The 26,183-nt window shown below is 38.8% G+C and overlaps 1 protein-coding gene across 2 annotated transcripts in view; it reads right to left on the bottom strand.

The window, feature by feature from the left end:
- Positions 1 to 26,183, bottom strand: part of ephb6 (eph receptor B6) — a 62,839-nt gene that overhangs the window by 25,530 nt on the left and 11,126 nt on the right. For both annotated transcript variants that reach the window (XM_086155698.1, XM_086155699.1), the window contains exons 2-5: positions 20,014 to 20,078; positions 10,449 to 10,721; positions 8,187 to 8,356; positions 6,535 to 6,830 (exon numbers count right to left, since the gene is read on the bottom strand). In XM_086155698.1, coding sequence (XP_086011824.1) covers positions 6,535 to 6,830; positions 8,187 to 8,356; positions 10,449 to 10,721; positions 20,014 to 20,078 — 804 coding nt within the window. The remainder of the gene's footprint in view (positions 1 to 6,534; positions 6,831 to 8,186; positions 8,357 to 10,448; positions 10,722 to 20,013; positions 20,079 to 26,183) is intronic.

Raw genomic sequence — 26,183 nt, 5'->3', positions numbered from 1 at the left:
ACGCCACACTAGTGACACGAGTAAGCCGCGGCACACTGAGTGAAAATCACTGGGCCAAATCACAAACCCGATCTGTGTCATTCAGCTCAGGAAAATTCTCAAGTAGCTCCAAAAATGAAATAATCTCCTGTTTTAGCTCTCACATTCATTGATCCAATCATTCAATCATTTACATCAAGTATAAATTCTGTACCGATCTTTGCCGGGCCAGATTGAAAAGACCAGCGGGCCGGATGTGGCCCGCGGGCCGCAGTTTGCCCACCCCTGGCCTAGCATGTTCATGATTTGCTGAAAGGCCAAATCCTTTCTTGAAAGGGCTTTTACATGTACCTCTGTTTTATCTGTCATTTATATTAGTTCACACAAATACATCATCCATCTGTTCCCGGCCTCTCCGTCAAACTTAAGAGCCGATGGTGGCCCCAAATTGAGTCAAATTGTTTGCCCACCCCTATGTTAAAGCTAACTTGTAACAGAAAGTTGTCATGACTCTTCCTCTTCTGTCTATCACATCTCCCGACTCAATTGTTGTTTATTTTATGAATATTAAAGCTATCATCGTAGCATTTCGGCTATTAGCACGTCAGTGTTAGCATGAGATCAGTATGGTGTCCATCTCAAACCCCTTCTGTGTCTATCCTACTCTCTGTCAATCCCCCTCTCACACTCCCGCTTTCCACCCTGACGTCGCGAGAAAATTCATTTAAATTTTTTCCTGCATTTGTTTTTTCGCTCCACGAACCCTCTGAGAAACTGCAAAACGACACGTCCTGGATAAACAGTCGAAAGAAAAACAAATTTGTATTTTTGGTTGTCAAGACGCAAAAGCAGCCCTCCACTGTTTCAGACCGCTGACCTATTTTTTCATTTTTCTTTTCTTCTCTCTTTTCCGTGAGGTTATCCCTCTCTTTTGGCTTCGAGCATAAATCCCTCTCTCTCTCGCTCTCCAAGTGCACACATGGCTTCAAATGTAAATGTCTTTCTTCTCTCCCAGTGATTTATGAACTTATTTATTTATATATTCATTTATTTATTTTCCCGTCGTTCATTGAGGCCTGGAAGCCGAACGACCAATTGCAAGCCGCTTCTCGTTTAACCCGATCAACATGTTGCTCGGCAGAGACGAGCTCGCCATGTGACACGGGCGCAGGAGATGTGTCTCTCCAAACCGACAGCCAGTGGTGAACAGCGAAAAAAAAGGATTATAGTAATAATAATAATATAATAATGATAATATTAATAACGGCAAAAATATAATATTTTATTTTTTGTGCCCCCCGAAATGTAAAAAAAAAGGTCAAACATTTAAGCCGAGTTAACAAAACACTCAAACACAAAATAGAAAATCAATCAATGAATAATGATGATAAATATAATTTTAAAATGATAAATGTATATATATATATATATTAATCAAAAATAATTTGCAGAAACTTGAGCCTCAAAGACACCTCATAGGGTGATTAATTAATTCAATTTAATTTAACAAAAATAAAAAAAAATATTAAATTCAAAATTAATAAAAGTCAAACACAAAAATAGAGAACAAATAAATGAAAAATAATCAAAAATCAAACAAAAAAATTACAAGAAATTGAGCGACACAAAATAAAATTGAATAAATGAATAGATGAATAAACAAAATCAACTGACCTATGGGACAGGCTGCAGGGCCACCAGTATTGGAAGATTACATTTAATTAAATTTGATTTATTTTTTTTACAAAAAAGTTGCCTAAAACTATTGTCTCTGTTAATCATTTTCAAATCAGACATGTTGTTTCTGCACAGTTAGCAACTGTGATGCACAATTAAAAATTTTTCGTCTCATAGCTCCGTCACACAATTTAGCAAAAGGACGCATACGTATCTGCCTGGACAAAAAAAGCAAAATTTTAAAAAAGCTCTGGACGTAGACAATCTAAACATAAAACCTCAAGAGGATATTGTTCTCTGTCACGAATGGGTAGCCATCATCTTCTCTGCATCACCATAATATCGACAAGAAATAAGAGCTCGTTTTAGCATATGTAATTTTTTTCTTTTTACGATGTTGCTATGGCAACTGTATTTTGCTTGTCTTTCCCACACCATCCAGAGGGTGTCACCTCTCCGCAGAGTGCGCAGATCCTCTCATCGGTGACATAGTCATATCGGTTTGGATCCCCATAGCAACGGCAGGCTATCAATCAATAGCTCATCCCATTGATCACGCCCGCGCTGTTCGCGTCACTGCCCGTGTGTTTCGACAGGGGTGATTAATAATTCGGTCAGATTATTGAATGTGGACACAGACATTAATGGTTCGTTTGTCTCCTCAAGGTTAGGGGACAAAGGATGAGTTTTCAAAGAGACGTCACATGTCGTGCTCTCCAACATATCATGCTAGTTTAGCTTAGCCTTTGCCTGTTGTTCTCATATGAAGACGTTTTTGTTCATGCTAGCGGCGCTAACCTGGATTCATCTGAAAACACTGGGATTTGATTCCTGTTCATGCAAGGGCGAAGAAGTAAAAACCAAATATTTTAGCTTTTTTTAGAATTTTGAAAACATTTGTTCAATAAAACATTTGTTTACATTAAATGTATCTGGTTGTATTGTAGGACACTGATGTTAGTAAATCAATAACCTCTTATAATTACAGTGGGTAGTAGTAGTATATCAGGATATTGGGGTGTTTTTCCATTTTGAATATTTTTTAGCATTTTTGTGAAATTTGTTCAAAAAAATGAATTTGGTTTGTATTTTGGGACAATTTAAATATTAATAAATTAATAACCTTTTATATTTACAGTAGTTCTTCATATGCGGACGCTGTTTTTTTTCCATTTTGCCGTTTTTTTTACAATTTTTGCAAAATTTGTTCAAATTAAACATTTTAAAACAAATGTATAAAAATACATAAATCAAATCCTTGTTTTTGTATTTTGAGATATTTTTTTATATTAATATATTAAGAACCTTAACTACATGTTAGTTGCAACTACAATAATTAGTGGGACCTCATATGTTGTTTTTAGAATTTGGGCAAAATTTGAAGTACAGTCTGTCCTCATATGTGGATGTTGTATTTTTTTGTCTTGCCTTTTTTTTAGAAGTTTTGCAAAATTTGTATTTTTTTCTATTTTAAATTTTAAGTTTTCAAATAATTCCCTTCAAAGCTAAGACAAAACATGGCCATTTTGTTTTTATCTTCAATTCCACGTGACCTAGAGTAACTTTTCATCGTAAATGAACTGGGAACCAAACTGAAAGCTTATCTCTCGATCACGACCGCAACGGTCAGGGAGACGGGGTTTATCACCTGTCAATCACAGGCTCATCTTTCAATCACAGACAACCTCTCGTCCCTGGATGAGAACCCGCACAGAGCGATTGGCGTTAGCTGCCGCTCCCCGAAACCCTCCGCTTTCCTTTCCTCCGACCCGAATGTCGGCGATTTCCCACCACAGGCCACCCGGCGATTGTTTCCAAGGGTGTCTGTTCCCAAGGCAACAGACCAGGACAATCCGACACGTGGTATCTCACACTTTCAGGCGTGAGAAAAAGAAAAAAAACATCAAATCACTGGTCGAAATGAAGTCAAAGCGTCATGCGCTAATCCCCCCTGTCCCCAATCCCAAACAGCGGATTAATATTCCAGCGGAGAGCAGAGGGTGGTGGAGAGTCATCGGAGGGCAGATCAGATAGAACCCCGCTCGGGTTCTTCCTGCACAGAACCTATTTTAGGAACCGCAGTTCTCTGAAAGCGGTGGCTAATCTTCGCCGTGTCCGCTAAGCTAGTTGTGTCCTTCAGGATTCATTGGATTTTGCTAGCGCTGTCTTTTATGGCTGGGTCTCTTGGTTGTTTAGAAAATTCAGGGTTCTAATAACTGATCCACTTTTTGTGGGTCCTTCAGCTTCTTCTGTCTGAATTCCCTCAACGTTCTCCAGCTTTCCATGTTGAATTGTTTCAAGTCTGGGTCCCCCAAATGTTCTCCCACTTTCATTGGCGACTCTAGAGTGTCTATTCGTGGACCCGTGACGGACATCTGACCGCTCCATGTCAAGCGCAGGGATTGCCTCTGCCCCCCCTCGACACAATGGGCAGGTTAAGACACAATGCCAAAAAGTTGACTGAGCCCTCAGAATGTGTTTCTGAAAGTTCCTCAGCAGGTTCTCAAGGACATTCCGGCAGAAACTGAGTATTTTACAAGGCCTGTGTTTGTTAAAAAGAAAGGTTAAAAATACAAGTTGTGCTGGACAATGTTAGCCCTGCGGCTATGAGAGCGCAAGAAATTACTGGGATAATCTTGGGAGACGGTTATTTTGGAAAAAATAAATTTGATTAAAAAATAAAAAAATAAAAACAAGTCCTTAAAATTAGCCAAGAGGAGAAAATAAGATAAAACTAATAAAAGTAGTTTATTTGGCCAGCATATCGGTATGGTAGTGTGTTCTGCCGTCGCATCAGCCTCTTTCTATTACCATTTTATTTATTTATTAATTAATTTATTTTCTAAATAAAAGTCCAGTCTCAGCAGCAACGACAGCTAAACTGGAGATTTTTTTGAATTTATTTTCATTTTTGAAAGGCACAGGTTCTTGCAGGTTTCCCAGAAGCGTCCGGTATCCGTCTCTCCCTCCATCTCCCTTCTTTCCCCCTGCGGTTCCTGTCATTCGCTTACAGACGAGTGGCCATTACATCGCCGTGACCTAAATGTGTCACCCCTCCCTCGCCTCCCAACTCCAATCCCACGCGCTCCCTATGTAACATCCCTTCCTCTTCCATCTGGACGTCCCACAGTTTTTTGCCCCCCCCCCACCCGGAAATATAAAGTCCCCGTGTGAGGGCGAAGGGTCACTAGAGGTTTGAAAACACAAATTGATTCCATCATCTTCACAAAAAAGGGATGTGAAGCCTAAATGAAAAGTTTGTTGTTCTAATTCTTGTTCTTATTCTTTTTATTCTTTCATCATTACTATTTATCATCAAGTACTCGTTGTTTTTACCATTACAATTAACAGTATTATTCTTATTCTTGTTTTTGTCATCATCATCATCATCCATTCTTAAAGCCATTAACATTATCATTATTTTTAATTGTTGTTGTCTTCATCAGCATTAACACTGATTTTTATTACTGTTATCATTATATCATCATAATCACCAGTTATTGTTCCGATTAAAGTTATTATCATCATCATTACTTGGCTTATATCATCATCACTATGATCACTGTGACGATTAATAATAATAAATATTATGATGATTATTATTATCATCATCTCCATGATTATTGTTACCATTATTATTATCATTGTATCTTTATTGCTATTATTATTAGTAGTAGTAGTAGGATTATTATCATTATGATATCATCATTTGTAACTATATTATTATTATTATTATTATTGTTATTGTTAATATTGTTAATAATAATAATCATATTCTTATTATTATTGTTATTGTTATTATTGTTATTATTATTACTGTTGTTGTCATCATCACGTTAACATCATTTTTATCACTATAATATGATATTGTATCATAACTATTATAATATAGAGATTAAAACTCTATACTAACTCTATACTTATTCTATCCCTGATTGTCTTTTTTTCTGATGTGACGTCCTCACATGAGGAGTCATCGGCCGGAAAAGGTCAGTTAATTCGTTCATTTTAAAAATGAATCAAAAAAAGTCTATTTTATCAGAATAAATATTTATCCTTGGGTAGCCTCCTCAAACTTCCCTCTTTTGCTTTTGCAAGAACAACGACAAAGCCCCGGTGTCCTCAGACAGGCACGTCGCAGTGGGCTTGTAAAAAAAAAAGGCACAATGTTCTAAAGTACAAGGGTGACCCCATCGACCCCATCAACTTCCAAAATTCCAGGCAACAAACATGGGCGTCGAAAATCGGCAGTGCAGAGTAAACAAACGTGTCCTCAGCCACCGAGGCAAAAATAAATTGTCTAACATATGCGTAACAATTACATTATATTTCGCAATTCACTTTTAATCTGGAAAAATAAATAAAGCCCGGCAAGAAATACTGAGCTATTATAAAAACAATATGACAAGTACCTCTGAAACAATCTCTCAAAAATGAATTATAACAATATGATATATTATATATCAATGTAATATAATCAATATTAGATTATTATTATCATCATTCTTATTACAATTGCAATTATTGGTATTATTGTGGTTGTTTTTGTTGTTATTATTATTATCAGATTATCTCATAAAATGTTGATGTAAACGTAATCAATTACCTCTGAAATAATCTTTCAAAAATTAAATGTAACTAATATTAGATTATTATCATTACCATTCCCATCATTATTATTATTATTATCATTTTTATTATTATTATTAAGTATTATTGTTATCATACCATCAAAAATCATTACAGTAATCATTTTGATCTACAGTAAATTTAAAAATAAATGTTATTTTATATTAATATACATTTTGGTCATTTTCTGCCTTATAAGGAAGAAGAATCATGATATTTTATTATTGGTTTGATGGGAATAAGACTCACCCAGACAGGCCGATCCATTCTGGTTGGACTCGTGTCCCTGGTCACAGACGCACCCGCCAACCGGCACCATCCACTCGCCTTCGGCGTTGCAGTGCATGCGCGGCACAGTCCCGCCCTGGGCTTTGCTGTGGGCGACGCACGTGCCGTTGACGGGCACCAGGGCCGTGGGCTCCGCCCCCGACGGCGTGGCTGGGTAGGACGCCAGATAGAGGCTGGTGGCGGGACAGCGGCGGAAGAAGATGGACACGCCCATCAGCGACACGCACGCTCCGCTGTCGACGATGGCGAGGACGAACCTGCAGGATAAAAGGTAATTTAATTGGCTTATGATCAGCATGAAATGTGGGAAATGTAGTTTATGGTCAATGCACGCGTTTGACTTATTCATTTTAAGACATTCAGACCTCTTAAGACGTTCTCCTGGGACACATAAAATGATGTGACGGGTCACATTTGGCCCGCGGGCCTCGAGTTTGACAAATGTGCTCTACATCCTCGTCACTCCCGAAGAAAGCCTCTCTTCATTTCTGCTTTCTGTCTTCTCCTCGATACCACTGTCTCCAAACCATACAACATCACTGGTCTCACCACTGTCTTGTGCACCTTCCCTACTCTTACCATGCATCACCTTTTTCCACACTCCTTATTGCTCTGGACTGTTGACCCAAAGTAGTTAAAATCCTCCGATGTAGCCCCAAGGTTCTACCCTCACATTCACACACATGTATTCTGTCTTGCTGCGGCTAACCTTTACTACTCTCCTTGGAGGTCAAACCTCCATCTCTTGAGATTTTTCTCCTGCACTCACTACAGGTCACAATGTTATCTGCAAACATCATGGTCCATGGAGATTCCTGCCTAACCTCATCTGTCAGCCTGTCCATCACCACTGCAAACAGGAAGGGGCTCAGAGCTGAACCCTGATGGAGTCCCACCTCCACCTTGCACTTCTCTGTTACCCCGACAGCACACCGCACCACCCTCTCACAGCATACATGTCCTGCACCAGTCTAACATACATCTCTGCCACTCCAGATGTCCTCATACGATGCCGTAATTAATTTCTTGGCACCCTGTCATATGCTTTTTCTAAGTCTATGAAGGCTCAATGCAGCTCCCTCTGGCCTTCTCTGTACTTCTCTGTTGGCATTCTCAAAACAAATACTGCATCTGTAGTACTCTTTCTGAGCATGAAGTCAAAGTGCTGTTCACAAATGCTGACTACTGCTCTTAGTCTAGTTTCCACCACACTTTCCCATAACTTCATTGTATGGCTCATCAACTTTATCCCTCTATAGTTGCCACAATTCTGCACATCCCCCTTATTCTTAAAGATGGGCACCATCACACTTCATTCCTCAGGTATCTTCTCACTGTGTAAGATCTTGTCGTACCTACAGCACACCTCATCACTGTCTCATAGCTTGCATACATGTCCTGCACCAGGCTCATCCTTCTCTGCCACTCCAGACACCCTCAAACAGTACTATAATTCCTCTCTGCACCCAGTCGTATGCTTTTTCTAGGCCAAAGAAGCACAGTGCAGCTCCCTTTGACCTTCTCCATACTTCTATATCCGCAATCTTAAAGCAAATACTACATCTGTAGAACTCTTAATAACAGAAAGTTCAAAATAAGCCAATGGCAGCTACCCGTTGCGGGTGAGCGGGGCGAAGCTGCGGGTCTTGACGTTGATGCGGCTGTAGCGGTCGGGCTGGTATTGATGGGGGGAGCTAGGCTCCACCTTGGAGAAGCTCTTGTCGGCGGCGATGGTGTCGACCTTCACCCAACCCTCCCTGGACTCCCTCTCCCCGCTCGATGGCTGGGCAGTGGCGGCATGGAGAGACAGGAATCAGTTTTCAGATTCACACCCAAAACCCCATCCCATCAGATGTCAATCAAATAGCATTTAGGCAGTAGATGAGATAATTAATCTGATTTTTAGAAAAAAAAAGGGCAACTGCGATTGGTCCGCTTTTACTCATCACTTCTTCTTTTTTGTCTAGATTAAAAATTCCAGAATTAAAATTGAATTCAAATGACAACAACCTAAAAATTGTCAAAAATGTATTTTTCACGCTTTGTGATTTTTTTATGAGCAAAAAAAAAAATCACACAAATAGAAAAATCAAATAGAAATAACATTTTTTTGTCCATTTAGTTTTTCTTGTCTAAAAAAAGTCACTTCCCCGGCTTGGGAGTAATATTCTGTGTCCTTTAGGAGAAGTACTCTGTTTTTTTTTGAGTTTTACAATTATCTTCACTTTCTAAATGCGCTGAATTTTTTTCATTTATTATGTTCTCCTGCATTTTTTTTTTCACATTTCTATTTCCCAAAATGTGGGGTTTTACTGTAAGATCCTGTTAATTTAAAAGGAGAGTTCCTGCTGATTTTCAAGACAATTTATGTGATTTTTCCTAAATTTTCCACTCATTTCTGTCAAATTTGTCTGAAAATTCAGATATTCAGGTATTTTATTTGTTTACAAGCATTAATTTGTTGTTTTATTATTTAAGTCAAACCTTATTTCAAATTTAATTTGTTAAAGCACAGACAGGGTTATTTTTTTAAAGAAATTATCAAAATCTTACAAACAAAATACAACAAAATTAGGAAATCATTATATTTTAATCCCAGAGAATTTAAATAGGTAATCATGATATGATAAAAAAATTAGAATCATCTTAAAAATCAGTTAAATAAATAAATGGATTAATAAATAGATATATGAATAAATACGATTTTTGAAAAAATCCCAAATTATGAAAAAAAACTTGAATTTTGACATGTAACATTGAAATTCGATTTTTCAAAAAAATATTTAAAATTCAAAAGAGAGTTATATATTTTTTGGAGTATTGTATTGTTCAATTTTTTACAAAGCACAATTATTCAAGAAATCATTAACATTAAGAATCTAAAAAATACAAAAAATGAATTGTCCTGGAAATCTTGAAATAAAAATAAAATACTTTCAAATGAATAATTGAAGTTCATTCACATTTATTTTTTTAAATCTGAAAATAAAATCTAGAAAGAAGTATATTAAATTATTGAGAAATCTTTAAACCTGAAAATCAAAACATAAAAATGGATTATTTAAACTCCTAAATACAAAACTCCTAAAATCCAGAAAACTAAAACTAAAGGAAATGATTCAAAACAATTTATCAAAAAATCCTTTAAATCAAAATTGAAAAATAAAAAATGACCGCCCAAAGCCTATTGTTTTAAAATGCATAGAACAAAAACAAATAATCCTTCATGTTAAATTAAAAAAAAACTATTTTAAAATAACATAAAAAATATTCTACAATGCTTATGATTAAAACTAAAAACATGAAAAACTAAGTATATATAATATAACAATACTATAATAATGTATGATATAATATAACTACATAACAAATGTGATAATGCAACATTTTTTAACAGTTATAAAGGCAAAGAACAAACAAAATGTCAGAAAATCTTCAATTTTAAAAGTAAAGATAAATGGAGATATTAAAAAATCCTTAATATGTGATTTAAAAATGTGATGATAAATAAATTATATAATTACAAATGTTTTAAAAAATCATGACATTTAAAAAAAATGGTGACGATAAAAATTTTAATGTTAAAATAAGGCCTTAAAATTAAAAAATAAAATACAAAGATTAAAAGAAATCTTGAATTTGATTTTAAAAATCCAATGACAAAAAAAATAATATCATCACAAATTACTATAAAAATAATCATCAAATTTAAAATAAAAAATAAAGGGGATCTAAAAAAAATCCTGAAAATGTGATCAAAAAAGTTGAGATGTTAAAAATCCTTAAATCCCGAGTGATTCAAAAATCCTTCACATTCGAAATGGGAACAGGCCGAACGCGAATAGCCTTTCCCCGGGCCCGGTCAACCACCTCACCTCTGCAGCCCAGGTCTTCTCCAGCTCCCGTTGGCTGTCGGCCTGCTTGTAGAAGAGCGTGAGCGTCTCCCTGCAGGTGGGCGAGGGTGCGCGCAGGCTGGAGCAGTCCCGCACCGAGAAGCGCAGTGTCACGAAGACCCGCGGCGCCGCCCGGCGCAGCAGGAACGGCGTGGCCAGCCAGCTGTCCCGCAGGCGCCGCTTCTGGTTCACGTTGCAAACCTCGAACGTCCGTATCAGCTTCCCACGGTCGTCCAGGACGCTCACCTCGTCCCACTGCAAGCACACACACACACACACACACAAAATGTATCACACACCTGGGACACTGGTTCTGTTTTACATCAGAGGGTTTCTTCTATACCTCCACCCCTCTACACCTCCATAAATCCATCCCTCCATTCCCTCCTCACCTCCATACCTCCATCCTTCATTCCCTCCATACATCCATCCCTCCATTGCTCCATCCTTCCCTCCTTCTATCCCTCTATCGTCCATACTCACATCCCTCCATCTCTCATCCTCCCATCCCTCATCCTTTCATCCCGCTATTATCCCACCCCTCCACCCCGTCATCCTTCTATCCTTCCATCCCCCATCCATCCCTCAACCCCTCTGCCTCCATCGCTCCATCCCTCACCCCTCTATCCTTCCATCCCTCCACCCTTCCTTCTCTCCATCCATCCTTCCAATCTCTAAATCCTTCCATCTCATGGCTCCTCCTCCATCTCTCCATAACTCTTCCTCTATTCCCCCCTCCCTCCATCCCTCAACCCTTCCGCCACATCACTCCATCCCCTCCATCACTCCATCCATCCTTCCAATTTACTGTATAAATCTTTCCATCCCTCCACGTTCACCCATCCCTCCATCGCTCCATCCCTCCGCCCCTCCACAGTCTGCCTCCATCCCTCCATCCCGCCATGACTCCTGGCTCTGTGGTTCGGCGGCGGGTGCAGAGCAGAGACAGGAAGTGACCTTTTTTCTATCCACTCGCTCATCTAATCTGTAATGCAATTGGGATGAAGCTCCCGCTGTCGCGCGTGTGTGTGTGTGTGTGTGAGTGCAGCATCCACACACATACACACACGCACACACACTGGATGGCGATGAGGGGACCTTATTTCCAGGTCACTGGTTGAAGATGTTGCCGTGGTTTCTCTGTAAGTTTCACCTGGAGGTTTAGCACGCCGAGGTTGTTCCTTTTGAGGGTTCTCGGGTTCCTCGACGGCGCTGAGGAACGTTCCCGTGACCTCCAGGTGATCCACGAATGACTTCGGAATAATCTGTTCTGGAATTACTGTCAGCTCTTCTTCAATCTTGCAGATTTTTTTTTTTTTTTTTTTTTTTTTTATTATTATGTTGCTTTTTTTTGCATGAGAATAGAATAGAAGTCTGCTTTTCTTCAGTCTTGCACAATTTTTTGTTGTTGTTTTTTAAAAAATTGTTGTTGTGAGATTTGTTCAGGAAATTTCTTGACAATTTCAAAATATTGTTCATTCATTAATTCAATTGAATAGGTGCTATTGATAATGATTGAATTCATTAAATAATTAATTGATTCATAGTATGATATATAAAAATTGTCAAGAAATTTCCTGAAAAAATCAGACAAAAAACAAAATGATTCTGAAAAACTGAAGAGTCCACTTATATTATAAGGTATTATGTTACATAATAATAACACTAACAGTAATAATATTAAAATATATTACAATTCATTACATTATGTTATTTATGTACCATATTATGAGACTATTAAATGCATTAGCATCAATGTGGAGGTACTTTACAGGATTATATTATTGTATATTATGTTCATGGTAATTTATTTGTTGTTTTTAGGTAAGTAATTTATAATTATTTGCATTTCTTGAATTTTCTGAAAGACTTTTTAGATAGTCTTTTCATGAGTTTTCATTAATTTTGAAAGTCAATTCTATTTAGAATTCCAGTTCTTAGAATATTCGTCCGACGTCGTTCCAATTTTTGTCCTCACTCATTTTGAAACTGACAGGTTTCTATCTGCCCACTGAGCTTTTCTAAAACATGCACCTGTGTGCGTGCCTGGATGTGTGTGTGTGTGTGTGTGTGTGTGTGTGTGTGTGTGTGTGTGTGTGTGTGTGTGTGTGCTTTCACACCCAAAAGAATTTCACCCAGCATTGAATCTTCCTCCCGCTCTGTTTCTCCTTGAAGGCATCGCTCAGTTAACATCTACTCAGAGATTTCAGCTGCCGCGCGAAAAAAAGGCAACGAGTGGGAGAGCCAATCAGGCGCGAGCATTACCACAAACAGGAAGTAAAAACAGGAAGTGACCACACAAGACAGGGAGAAACAAAATATTTGCCATAAACAACTCACACAAAAATTATTTTACTGAGAAAATTTGCAAGAAATAAAATATAAATAAAAAATTTAATTCAACTACAATAAAAAGAAAAAAAAGCACTTAAATCAAAGAGATGTAAAATGAGAATGAGTGAATCCAAAATGCACTCTGCTGAAAAAAAAAACAAAAAGGCAATAAACTGCCTGCGGACCAGACAGACAAACACACACACACATGCACGTACACGCACACATACACACACACCATGGTGTTGCGTGCAGTTCAACCCTATCTTTTGTAAAAACATTTGTTTCTGTGATCCCAGACGCCCGGCTTGTCTCCCTGTCTATAACCCCCCCAAAACACACACACACACACACACACACACACACACACACACACACACACACACACACACACACACACTCCCTCCCCCGTCCTCTGCCTCCAAAGAAAGAAAAGAGGAAAAAAAATGGGACAGATTGGGGGGGAGGAGGCGTAGAGACGAGTCATATTTGTGATCTAATTTGAACCGAAATGCCGGGGAGAGGAACGTAATCGCTGCAGTGACAAAGGACACACGCGCACGTACATGCACGCGTGTAGAGACACACACAGGCGTGCTCACGCGTACGTGCATAGAAACAAAAGCAGCAGCGCAACATCGTGAAATAAAGCGAAGATTCACAAGGAGAGAGGGTGTGAGTTTGTGAACAAGAAAAAACAAGTTGAAAAAAATTCAATCTGAAAGCAAAAGCTGCAAAAGGAGCCCAGAAAATGTTTTCATCAACACTTTTTTTTTAATTTAAAAAAGTGATGAATTTCATTACTGTTATTTGGGAAAATTCATCTTTTGCCAGATATCACCAAAGAAAAAATTAGGTAATGCATCAAATCAGGAAATTCAGCCATCACTTCCCAAAGGATCAGCAAGAAATTAGCCTAAAGTGATTAACTGTAATTATTATAAAAGTATATTATTTTAAAAAAATCCAGAAAAAATTCAAGCAAGTAAAAAACAAAATGACCTGAAAAAAGAGAAGAGGACAGAGCTTGTGTGGAACTAATCGTAGGTGACCTAAAAGTGAAGCCACAGCCACAACAATTTTCCACAGTTGAGCTAAAAATAAAGGAAAAGGGAAAATGGTCACAACAATCAATCAAGGATTATTAAAAAAGCTAAATGAATATCCAGAAAAAATGTTCATATGTTGCCAAAAAAAAGGAAAAGAAAATTGGCACGAAAATGACCATGATTGATCTCAATAAAGAAAGAAAAAAGAAAACAGTCACAGAAATTTACTTTAATTTACCTAAAAATAAAAGAAAAAGAATACGGCCACAAAAAATGAACAGTAAATTCCCTAAGAAAGAGGGGAAAAAAATAAAAATGTACCATCAATGGCCGTAAATAAAGGCGAAAGAAAGTACCACAAAAATGAATCATGAGCGACTGAAAAATGAAGAAAATAGACACAGGAATTTACCGAATTTGACCCGAAAGTGAAGAGAAATTGAAACGGCCACAAGAATTTACCATAATTGACCTTAAACTAAAGGAAAAAGAAAACGTAGAGTAAATCTAAATACGATGAAAAAAAAAAGACCACAAAAATGTGTCATGACCGACCTAAAAATTAAGAAAACAGACACAAGACTCGACCAAAAACTAAAGGTAAAAAGGTTAAAAATAACCATAAATGACCTCGAAGTGCAGAAAGAAAACAGCCACAAAAAATACTGTAATTCACCAAAAACTGAAGGAAAAAGAAAATGTAGAATAAATTGCACTAAAAGCGAAGACAGAAAATGGCACAAAAAATGACCTTAAAGTGATTAAAAAAAAAAAAACAGCTACAATAAATTACTGTAAATAACCCCAAAAGGGATCAACAGCATTTCTAATAACGTGAAAGAAATGAACAATCGAAAAATCCGGGGAGGTGAGGAACGGTCCGACACGTTTGAACAACATCTGACAAAACAGGAGATGGGGAGGGGGGGCGGAGGGGGCGCGGGGGGCTGGATGTGGGGGTTCAGAGGGCAACGGGGGAAAGATTAAAAGAATGCGAGATGAGGTTGAAGGGGGAGCGAAGGGGGAGCGAAGGGGGAGCGAAGGGGGAGCGAAGGCCTGTCTGTACATTAAAAGAATGGAAAGATAGAAATGAAGAGAGGAAAGAAGATCCAGGAGGCCTGAAGCTATAGGAAAAGAAAAAAAAATGTGACGTTCAGGAAGGGTTAAAAAAAAGAATGTGCAAACGGTGCACAAACACACACACACACACAAGCATGCACGCGCGCACACACACACACACAAGCATGCGCGCTCCTCCCCGTCCGACTCGTCTCTTTGGTCTCGTCTTTCCGCGTCTCTCAGTTCGACGGCCCGAGGTCAAATAACCAGATCTCCATCTCAGAAGCACTCTTCATCCAGAGGCCGCCCAAAGCGCATACACATGCACACACACACACACATGCGCACACATGCACACGCACATGAATTCATGCACGCACGAAGACACTGCCGGCTTCATGCTTCACATCATTCTCCAGACACACAAGGCTCGAATTAATCACAACTTTCAACAGCGGACGCCACGTAAAGTTTAACGTAAGGGCGAATAGAACTCTGTGTGTGTGTGTGTGTGTGTGTGTGTGTGTGCGTGTGCGCACGCATGTGTGTGTTAGCAATTTGCCGGAACATTTTCCGAAGACGCCGACTTCTTTGCTTTTTTGGGGGGGTGACGCGACAGCCGCAGCCGGTGATCATCTGCTTTTAACGGTCCACATGCACGCACACATGCTTCTAAAAAAAAAAAAAAAAAAATCCCATCTTTTTTCCTCGCCAAATTTTTCTGTGTAATTACACATTCAGTACTATGTTTTTTTTTCAAGTGTTTTTTTTTTTTTTGTGACGGTTACATCACGAGACACCAGCAGGTCAAGGAACATTCAGATCTGATGCCATGATTGGCAGTAATAAGCAGTAATAAGCAGTAATACGCAGTAATAAGCGTTAATAGGAATATTACATTGACTGTTAGTAAGACGACATAAATAAATTTATCAGATGTAAACAAAAAAAAAAATTCAAATCTGTGTTTTCTGGAAATGTCGGAGGCAGGGGTGTGTTTTTTTTTTTCCTCTCCGGAACGACCTGCTGCGAGGTCGGAGGTCAGAGGTCAGAGGTCAGAGGTCAAGGGGGAACGTTTGGCAGGGGTGGACTGTCACTTGAAGAGATGCGGGACCCCCCCCCCCCCCGCTCGATCTCAAATCCGATACTTTTTAATCTATTTATGCTTTTTTAACTCGTCCTCCGTGCTCTGTTTCCCTCAAAGATCTAAAACAATAATTAAATAAAACTTGATTTAAAGGAGACAGTTTGTTTCCCATACAAAAATCTGACGGTATTTTTCTTTTTTGTTGATTCTTTTTAAAATATTTGGCACAAATGTAGCTGTATAAAATGTCTTTTTTTCTTAATTTCTTGTATTTACTACCAGCATTAATTGCTTATAAATAAATGGACTTATTCTGAGGATTTTAAAGATAAATAAAAAAAAAAAAAGCTAAAATAAATTGTTAAATGCATAAATTGATAAACATATTACACAAATTAATAAATGCATAACTGAAATGGAAATGGATAATACTAATAAAAAAAAAGATGTAAAACTTTTTTTTTTTCATTAATTTATGTATCATCTTATTGTGAATTTCTGTCCCTTTAAGAAAAGGTAACTTTTCTATACATCTCAAATTTCTTTCCATTCTTCTTCTCCTTCTCCTTGGTCTTCTCCTTCCCGGAGATGATGACAATGAAGACGATGTGTAATTACGGGCCTCAATCACTCACAGATGGATGAATTCCAGTGACCCGGGCCCCGACCCCGCCGTTGTCACGCAATAATCTGATGCGCATACTCACACACACACATGTGCACAAATCCGTTAATGCACACACACATGAGCACACGCACGCGCTGTGGTGTATTAACGCGGCTGACAGCGGCACGACAACCTTGAATAAAAAGCAGCCAGAGAATGAGATCGTCGCCTTAATCGCCACTCGCTTCACGCATGAGGTCACACTAGAGGGGGCGGAGCCATAAAGCCCCACCCCTTCCCACCCCAGCCAATAGGAGGCCTCCGAGACCAGAACCGACCGGGCTGGACTTTTGCATGGCTCAACATGTAAACATGTTTAAAAATTATTAACAAACTGTTCAGGATTAAATTGCAAGTCAGAAATACTACTTTCTGTGCAGTGATGAATACAAAATAAAAGCATGACAAATTCCTCGTTCTAATAAAATTACAAATTAAAAGCACCACTTCCTGTAGAGATTAAATTCCATATTAAAATAATTAAATGGACATTTGATGCTGCCTCTAAGGTAATTTCCTGTCAATTACACAGAAACGTAATTAACAACTTACAAGGTATTTTATAGCAAATATCTGGTGATTTAATGATGATTTTGACATTGTTTTATTGTTCGTTTCTAGATAGTTCCTCAATTTAATTGGTGATATTTTCGTGGTAAATATTTGACTGATTTTTCAACAGAGTCAATTGTTTATTTGTCATTACTGAGTAATCCGACTGAAAATGTTGTTAGAATTAAACTGATTTTCCACGTAATTTATGGATTAGCCAGTAAATTTGAGCACATTTTCTGTCAATTTATGTACATATTTTAAGGTGATTTTTGTAGATTTTTCAGGATACGTTATGCAGATATTGTGGCATTTCATGCAGATTTTTGGGTGATTATGCAGATTTTCATGTCATGCAAGTAGATCTTCATGTGATCGTGCAGAATTTATGTTAATGTCTGCAGATTTCCAGTGCAATTTTTGTAGATGTTCCGGTAAAGTTTGCAGATGTCCTGCTTTTTTTTCGCAGACTTGTGCAGATTTTCTAGTAGTTTATGCAGATTGATATGATAGTAGTTTTTAAAGATCTCAGGGCAATGCTTGCTGATATTCTAATAATATATGCATTTTGATGAATACAAAATAAAAGCATGACAATTCCTCGTTCTATTAAAATAACAAATTAAAAGCACTACTTTCTGTAGAGATTAAATTCCATAATATAAGCACAATTTCCTGGTGCATATTAAATTATGGATTAAAAACACGACTTCCTGAGCAGATTAAAATAAAACCAAGACTTGCTAATCATGATTAAACTACAAATTAAAAGCACCACTCCGTGTGAAGATAAAATTACGAATTACAAACTCAACTTCCAATGCAGACTGATTATAAACACAAATTCCTTGTGCTGATAAAAAATACAAATACTTAAAATACAAGTATGACTTCCTGTTCTGATAAAATTACAAAAAAGCATGACTTCCTGTGCAATAAAATTAAAAATTACAAATCTTACTTCTTATGCAGATTAAATTAACAAATATAATTTCCTCTGCGGATTGCATTACAAAATCAATGTGCAACTTCCTGTGCAGATTAAATTACAAATTACAAACACAACTTCCTGTCCTGATCGAATTACAAATATAAAGCATAACTTCCTGTGCTGACAAAATTATAAAACACAAGCCTGACTTCCTGCGCAGATTATATTATGAATTAAAAAAAAACAAAAAACGATTTCATGTGCACATTTTACTCCAACCACATCTTCCCGTGCTGATCGAATTCCAAAGCAAACTAGTAACTAGCAAATTACTAGCCCGGATTAAATTACAAATCACACGTATCACTTCCTTTGCGAATGAAATTACAAGCAAGACATACTGTGCAGATTCAACCTTCTCCAATTTCTTTCCAACCCGAGTTATTCCGAATTTAGAGGTGATTTTACGTTTGTTTTTTTTCTTTTTTGTTTTTTTTTTTTTTGGTAATTGTTGATCATTTCATCCCAAGGCTTTTGGGCTAAAACTCAAAAATGGATTAAAGACAAATTTCAATCATCATCAATTTCTTTCTCAAGAGATGATATAACATTTGGTTTACTTTTAAGCAACAAAAGGGATGAACTCTGTGTCAATGTTATCTTAGGCCTGGCCAAGTTCTTCATACATAAAAACAGAATGTAAAAATGTTTCCCCAATTTTACATTTTCTATAAATGATTTTAAACTGTATAAAAAATCTTTAAAATTTATGGAAAAATACAGCTAAAAAATGTACAGTTTTATGACTGATATTCCTTTTGAACCACCAAGTTAAATACATATTATATTCCCCTTGCCATTTATTTATTTATTTATTTATTTATTTATTTATTTATTTATTTATTTATTTGTTTATTTGTTTGTTTATTTATTTATTAACTATTTTCTTTTTCTTCTAGAATTAAACATTTCTCACAAACCTTCAATCTTGTTAACTCGTACAGTTAAGTCAGGGGTCGGGAACCTTTTTGACCGGGAGAGCCATAAAAGCCAAATATTTCTAAATATATTTCATTGAGAGCCGTATAGTATCTTTAACGTATAATAAATTAAATGTGTCTTACTTTTAATGCGACCTCTGGTGCTAAATGGATTTGTTCGATGTGCCGCTTTATATTTGACTGTTTCATCGATACAATTTTATCACTGCATATTAGACATACTGCAGATCCAAATGCAAATTTCTTTGTCCACGCAGCCTGGAATGCACAGTAATTATTGTCTTTTTTTTCTTTTCACCATCTTTTCCGTTAGAAGGATAAACTAGTTGGCTATCTGATAAAATCGATTTCTTCACCTTTACATCGACCCGGACGTGCTCGGAAGCCATTGGTTCCCGACCCGACTACCAGGTGACCAGCGAAATTTATCCTCACATCTGTTTACTCTAAAATGACACAGTATTTTGGAGAAATATCACAAGAATTTTAAAATCAGTTCCAAACTGATTTTTTTTCAACTCAAAATTGTCTGGGAGCCATCTGCCGGCACCGGCAGAGCCATTTATGGCTCGCGAGCCTTAGGTTCCCGACTGCTGAGTAAAGTGATTGCATAAAAAACGAACGTCCTCATGCCTCCTCATCCCCGTTTGTATCATTGACATTTGATTCTTCTTTGTCATGTTTGATTGTACATATATGTATATCTTTTTATACTATTTGTGTTCAATAAAAAAAAAAGTAATAAAAAAAAACTGTGAAAATACCTGCAGGTTGTGTGTGTGTGTGTGTGTGTGTGTGTGTGTGTGTGTGTGTGTATGGGTGTGTGTGTGTGTGTGTAAAATGATGATGTGATTGACAGGTGCTCACCCCGGTGTCAGGGTAGGTGGTCCAGCCGAGCTCGGAGGTCGACTCGGTCGTGTCCAGCAGCATCACTGCGGGCAAAGAAAGAAAGCAAGAGTTATTTGGTGCAGTTCCCTTTCTTACCAGAGGGGGCGCCACTGTGCGATTCTACTTCCTGCTTCACGCAGAATAAGAATAAGAATAAGAATAAGAATAAGAATAAGAATAAGAATAAGAATAAGAATAAGAATAAGAATAAGAATAAGAATAAGAATAAGAACAACTTTATTTATCCCGGAGAAAATTGTTGTGCCAGAGTTTCAAGCAATACATAACAATAATAAATAATAGTAGGAAATTGTATAAACAGTATAAAAAAAGAGGGGAGATAAGAAATACAAATAAAACTATAAAGTGTCTAAGTAACAAGTTATGATCAATGTCACCTTTTATATAAAAAATGAATTCAAAATAATCAATAATTTATATATAATTCGATTTATCTAATTCGGCTCCTGATTTGTATGTTATTTATGTTAACTCAATGGCAGTTTGTATCTGCTTGGAGGGAGTTTTTGTTATTTCTGATGTTAGTTAGTCCTCTTGCAGGAAATGCGTAGAGCCAACCGTGGCTACCAGGTTTCTCCATTGGGGTCTGTCGTTGGCAAGTTGCCGTGCCTGTGCCAGGCTCACACCGCAGGCCCTGAGGTCTTGGGCCACAACATCAAGCCAGCGGGTGCGGGGGGCACCTCTGGGTCTTCTCCATCCGGCTAGCTGGGGATTAAAGGCCAAGATGGAGCTTGTGGGGTGTTGGGCAGGCAAGCGGATGATGTGGCCATACCAACGAACTCGCCGCATTGCTGCGAGGCGAGATGCTGGGGGCTGCTGGGTTCGATCCCTTAGGGTCTTGTTTGTGACATGCTGGGTCCAGCTGATGCCTTCTAATGTCCTCAGGGCCCTGGAGTCAAATCCATCAAGCCTGGCTGCCAGCGTGTTGTTCAGCGGCCAGGTTTCGGAGCCATAGAGGAGGACAGAGATGACTGAGGCATTGTAGACCCGGAGCTTTGTCACCCGGGATATGTGCCGGTGTCGCCACAATGGTCTCCACAGGGACTGCATGACTGACGCCGCAAGGGCACGGCGCCGGTCAATCTCAACTTTGAGATCTCCGGTGTTTGATAGGGTTGAGCCGAGGTACTTGAAGGAGGCGACAAAGTGGACAGGGGTGCCGTCGAAGAGGAGTGGTGGTGGATCAGGTCCCTCTCCTATATGCATAAGCTTGGTTTTTGGCCAGCTTATCTTCAGGCCGAGTTTCCTGGACTCCTCATCAAAAACATGGAGGGCTTCGCGAAGCTGGTCAGCGGTCTCGCTGAACAGCGTGGTGTCGTCTGCGTACTCGAGATCCCTGAGGGTGTAGCTGCCTATGGGGACCCCAGGGATCCGCTCAGAGACTTTTGTCATCAGATGGTCGATGACACAATTAAAAAGTTCTGGCGCAGCGACGCAGCCCTGCCTCACCCCGCTGTTGATGGGGAACCACTCAGAGTTCCGGCCATTCACACGCACACAGCTTTCGGCTCCTTGGTAGAGCTGCCTAAACAGTGTGGTTATTTTGGCCGGGACTCCGAGGGATGTCAGGATGTTCCAGAGAGAGCCGAGGTCCACCGTGTCGAAGGCTGCTTTCAGGTCGATGAAGGCGATGTAAAGGTGCCGATCCTTCCTGAACTCCCGGGCCTTTTCAATTATGAGCCGGAGGGCAGAGATGTGATCTGTGGTAGACCGATTGGTCATGAAACCGGCTTGCTGTTGGCGGCGTCTGCTTTGGGTTGCAGGTAGAGCACGGGTTAGTAGGACGCGGGTGAATAGTTTTCCGGGGATGGAGAGGAGGGTGATTCCTCTGTGGTTGCTGCAGGTCAGCTGGTCGCCCTTGTGCTTCCAGAAGGGAAGTATAATGCCCCGCCTCCAGTCATCAGGCAGCGACTCAGTGACCCACACATGGTTGATGATTTGTGTGAGCCAAAGGATGATGTTGTTACCTCCGGCCTTCAGCATCTCAGCTGTGATGGAACATAGGCCAGGGGCTTTGCCGTTTTTGAGCTTTGACAGGGCTGCCTTCACTTCGGCTGGGGTGACCGGGGAGATGAGACAGTCCGGGTTATTGTTGGGGTGGGTGGTGGAGGTGGGGGTTTCTGGTAGGGGAGGATGGTTTAGGAGCTCACTGAAGTGCTCCTTCCAGCGACTGAGGCAGTCAGCTTCAGTGGATAGGACGTTTCCGGTCGTATCCTTAACCAGGAAGCAGCGCTTGCGGGGGCCTGCTTTCCCTTGGCGGAGCAGATTGAAAAGCTGCCGCAGGTTGTTGTTTTTGGAGGCTGACTCCATGGCTGTCGCCTGGTTTCTCCAGTATGTTTCCCTGTCTTGGCGGATGGAGATGTTCCGTTGGCCGTTGAGGCGCCGGTACAGGACCATGTCCCCACGCAGTCGAGCAGCTCGTCGGCTGTTGACGATGTCCAACGTGGCTTGGGAAATCCAGGGCTTCTTGGGGGCTGGTCTTGTTCGCCCGGCGGCTCCCTTCGAAGCCATGGTCACCTCGCTTTCTGATGTATTTAACGGTAATTTGAGGTTTTATTGGGAAAGTATTTCAAGAAGTCAATATTGCATTTTTTCTTGTAATTTGATAGTAAGATAATAATTAGTTTAAGTTGTTTCTTGTTGATTTTTGGGGAATTTTATGTGAATTTTTAGGTAGATTTTCTTTAAATTTGTGTAATATGAGGTTAGTTTGGGGTTGGGCAAACTTTTAGGCTTAGGGGTCGCATTGACTTTTTAAATTTCACAGACTGGCTGGGTCGGAACAAGATATGACACATAAAAAAAAAACATTTGTTAATAGTACATATCAGAGTTGTCTTACATTTGTCTGACATTTGTTTTGAAAATAAAACCAGCTCGGTTTTGAAGGGTCTGACGTTTGCTTGCATTTCATGCACAAGCTTCGCATCCAGCTCATTCATGTGTCAGTATGTCCACAGTAAAGGCTAAATCACAATAACAATCTATGTCATTCAGCTCAGGAAAATTTTCAAGTAGCTCCCAAAATAAAATAGTCTCTTGTTTGAGCTCCCACATTCCTTGATCCAGTCATTCAATCATTCACATCAAGTTTGAATTCTGTGCCAGTCTTTGGCGGGCCGGATTAAAAAGACCAATGGGCCGGATGTGGCCCGCGGGCCGTAGTTTGCACACCCCTGGATTAGTTTCTAGGCGTTTCGTTCTTAATTTAATGGACATTTGATGCTGCTTCTAAGGAAGCTTCCTGTCAATTACACAGTGAGATAATTCACAACTCACAAGGCAACTTACTAGTGAATATCAGGTGATTTAATGTTGATTTGGGGATTGTTTTTTTGTTCGTTTATAGGTAGCTCCTCAATTTAATTGATGATATTTTGGGAGTAAATATTTGATTTTCAATTGTTCATTTGTCATTCTTGAGTAATCCAACTGAAAATGTTGTTAGAATTAATCTGATTTTCCATGTAATTTATGGATTGGCCAGTAAATTTGAGCACTTTTCTGTAATTGATGTATATTCCAAGGTACTCTTTGTAGATTTTCCTGATATGATATGCAGATATTGTGCCATTTCATGAAGATTTATGGGTGATTATGCAGATTTTCATGTCATGTCATGCATGTTGATTTTCATGTGATCATGTAGAATATATGTTAATGTCTGCAGATTTCCAGTGCGATTCTTGTAGATGTTCCAGTAAAGTTTGCAGATTTCCTGCTTTTTGTTGCAGACTTGTGCAGATTTTCTGATAATTTTTGCATATTGATATGATAGTAGTTTTTAAAGATCTCAGGGTAATGCATGTTGAAATTCTCATAATTTCTGCATTTTTTTTTTCTGATGATTTATGCACCTTTCCTGCGTATTCGTGCAGATTATGTCCTTTGAGTGGATTTCAGAGTGACTCATGCACACTTTCTAGTAATTTGTGCAGATTTTTAAGGTAACGTGAAGATTTTTTGGTAATTTAACCAGTATTTTCTTGAAATTTATGCAGATTTTTGGGTAAATATGCTGATTTTCAGGAAATTTTATTAATATGTTCTAGTGAATTTTGTAGATCATCTGCAGGTATTTTTGGTCATTTATGCTGATTTCCTGCTAATTTTTGAAGCTTTTTCTGGTCTATGATAATTTCTGCATATATCTCTGGTCATTTATGCAAATTTCCTGATTATTTGTGCAGATTTATCCAGAAATGTATGCAGATTTTTAGAATAGAACAGAACTTTATGAATCTATTCCTTCTTTCCTTCTATTCTATTACGTAATTTGAGTAGATTTCCAGGTAATTTATCCAGATTGTCAGGTTATTTGTGCAGATTTTTCTTGCAATGTGTGCAGATTTTTGGGTTATAATGCAGATTTTCAGGTAATGCATGTAGATGTTCTGGTAAATTTTGTAGATATATGACATTTTGTGCAGGTATTTATGGTCATTTATGCAGATTTTCAAGTAAGAATTTCACACGGTTGGTTCATCCCAGAAGGACAATTGACTTCTAGCTCTCTTTACTGTAAGCATTGCTCTCATTTTCTTGTTTTTTTATTCTCTCATTTTTATCCTATTCTTAGGAGGATTTTTTTTTTTCTTTTTCATAAAACATAGTTATATCTGATTCTCATCTGAGCCGGCTGTCTGCCGGAGGCAGGGGGGGGGGGGAGTGGAGGTGGTGTTAGGTGAGGAGATGGTGATGGGGGCTGGGGTTGGGGGGGGTGGGGGGTTCGGTTGTTCTCCAGCTGTGTTCATCTGCCACAGTTCATCAGCGACTCCCGCCGAAGACGCGCAATGTTCCACCGCTTGAAAAAAAATCAAAGTGATCGACCTGATGGGGGCGCCGTGACTCAAAGGTCACATGTCCCGGCTCGGTAACAGGAACTGTCGCCTTCAGGGGCAGCTCAGCCGGCCGAGATGGATGTCCCGACGAGACCCCCGTACGGCCAGCGCCTCCCCCCCCACCCCCAACCCAAATCCCGACCCATCCACACCCTCCTCGGGCACTTCAACTACTACAAGTTTACACGTCAAATCTGGGAAAGCAAGTCAGAATAGGAAAAAGCGATGGGGTCATACAATTAATCCTGGAGTAATGCCGGAAAACGATGGAGTAAAACAGTTAAGTGGTTGAGTAATGCCATAAATGATGAAGTAAAACACTAAAATGATGGAGTAAAGAAGTCAAATGTTGAAGTAAAACAGTAGAATGATGGAGAAATACTGTAAAATTGTGGAGAAATACTCTACAATGATGGAAAAATACTGTAAAATCACTGAGAAATAGGGTCAAATCATGAACTGATACTATGAAATAACCAAGAAATGCTGTGAAATACTGATGTAAAACATGGAGAAAACAATGGAAAAATCCTGAAATGATGGAGTTATATAGTCAAATGATGGACTAATATGGTAAAAATGTCAAGAAATACTGTAAATGATGATGTAAAACAGTAAAATGATGGTGAAATACAGTGATAATAAAGTAGTACGGTAAAATGATTGTGTAATACTGTGATATGCTGAAGAAATACTGAAAGTGATGACGTAAAACAGTAATATGATTGAATAATAATGTAAAATGATGGAGTAATACGATAAAATCAGAGTAATACGGTATAATCATGGAGTAATACTGCAAAATGATGGAGCAAAACTGAAAAATCACATAGTAATACTGCAAAATCATAGATACATTGCAAAATAATGGGGTAAGACTATGAAATCGTGGAGTAATGAAGTAATACTGTAAAACAATGGAGAAATACTGTGAAATACTATAAAATCGCAGACTAATACTGTCAAATGCAGAACAAATACTCCTTTGAATAGGATTCAATTGGTAACTCAAAAAAGGCATACAGATATAAATACAATGATGAGCACATCAATAAAATGTCATTTTTCTTCATCATGTGACCTACGACGATCGTAAGGGATGAAATTATGGGATGTCAATGCCTCATGGTTGCCATATTTGGTTCTGAAGTCCATCAGCCAATCACAGGCCTTTATTTTGAAGGAGGAACAAACAAAACAAACCGCATCAAAGGTCGTCCTGACGACCCCCTTCACCAAATCATGGAAATGAACCAATCAGAGGCCGGCTCTCTGGACCTCACACAC

Source organism: Fistularia commersonii, chromosome 11, assembly GCF_037954325.1.
Source record: "Fistularia commersonii isolate RoL2024-O1a breed Wild chromosome 11, RoL_Fcom_v1.0, whole genome shotgun sequence".
In the NCBI taxonomy this organism is placed as follows: Eukaryota; Metazoa; Chordata; class Actinopteri; order Syngnathiformes; family Fistulariidae; genus Fistularia; species Fistularia commersonii.
This window is presented reverse-complemented; position numbering and strand designations above follow the sequence as displayed.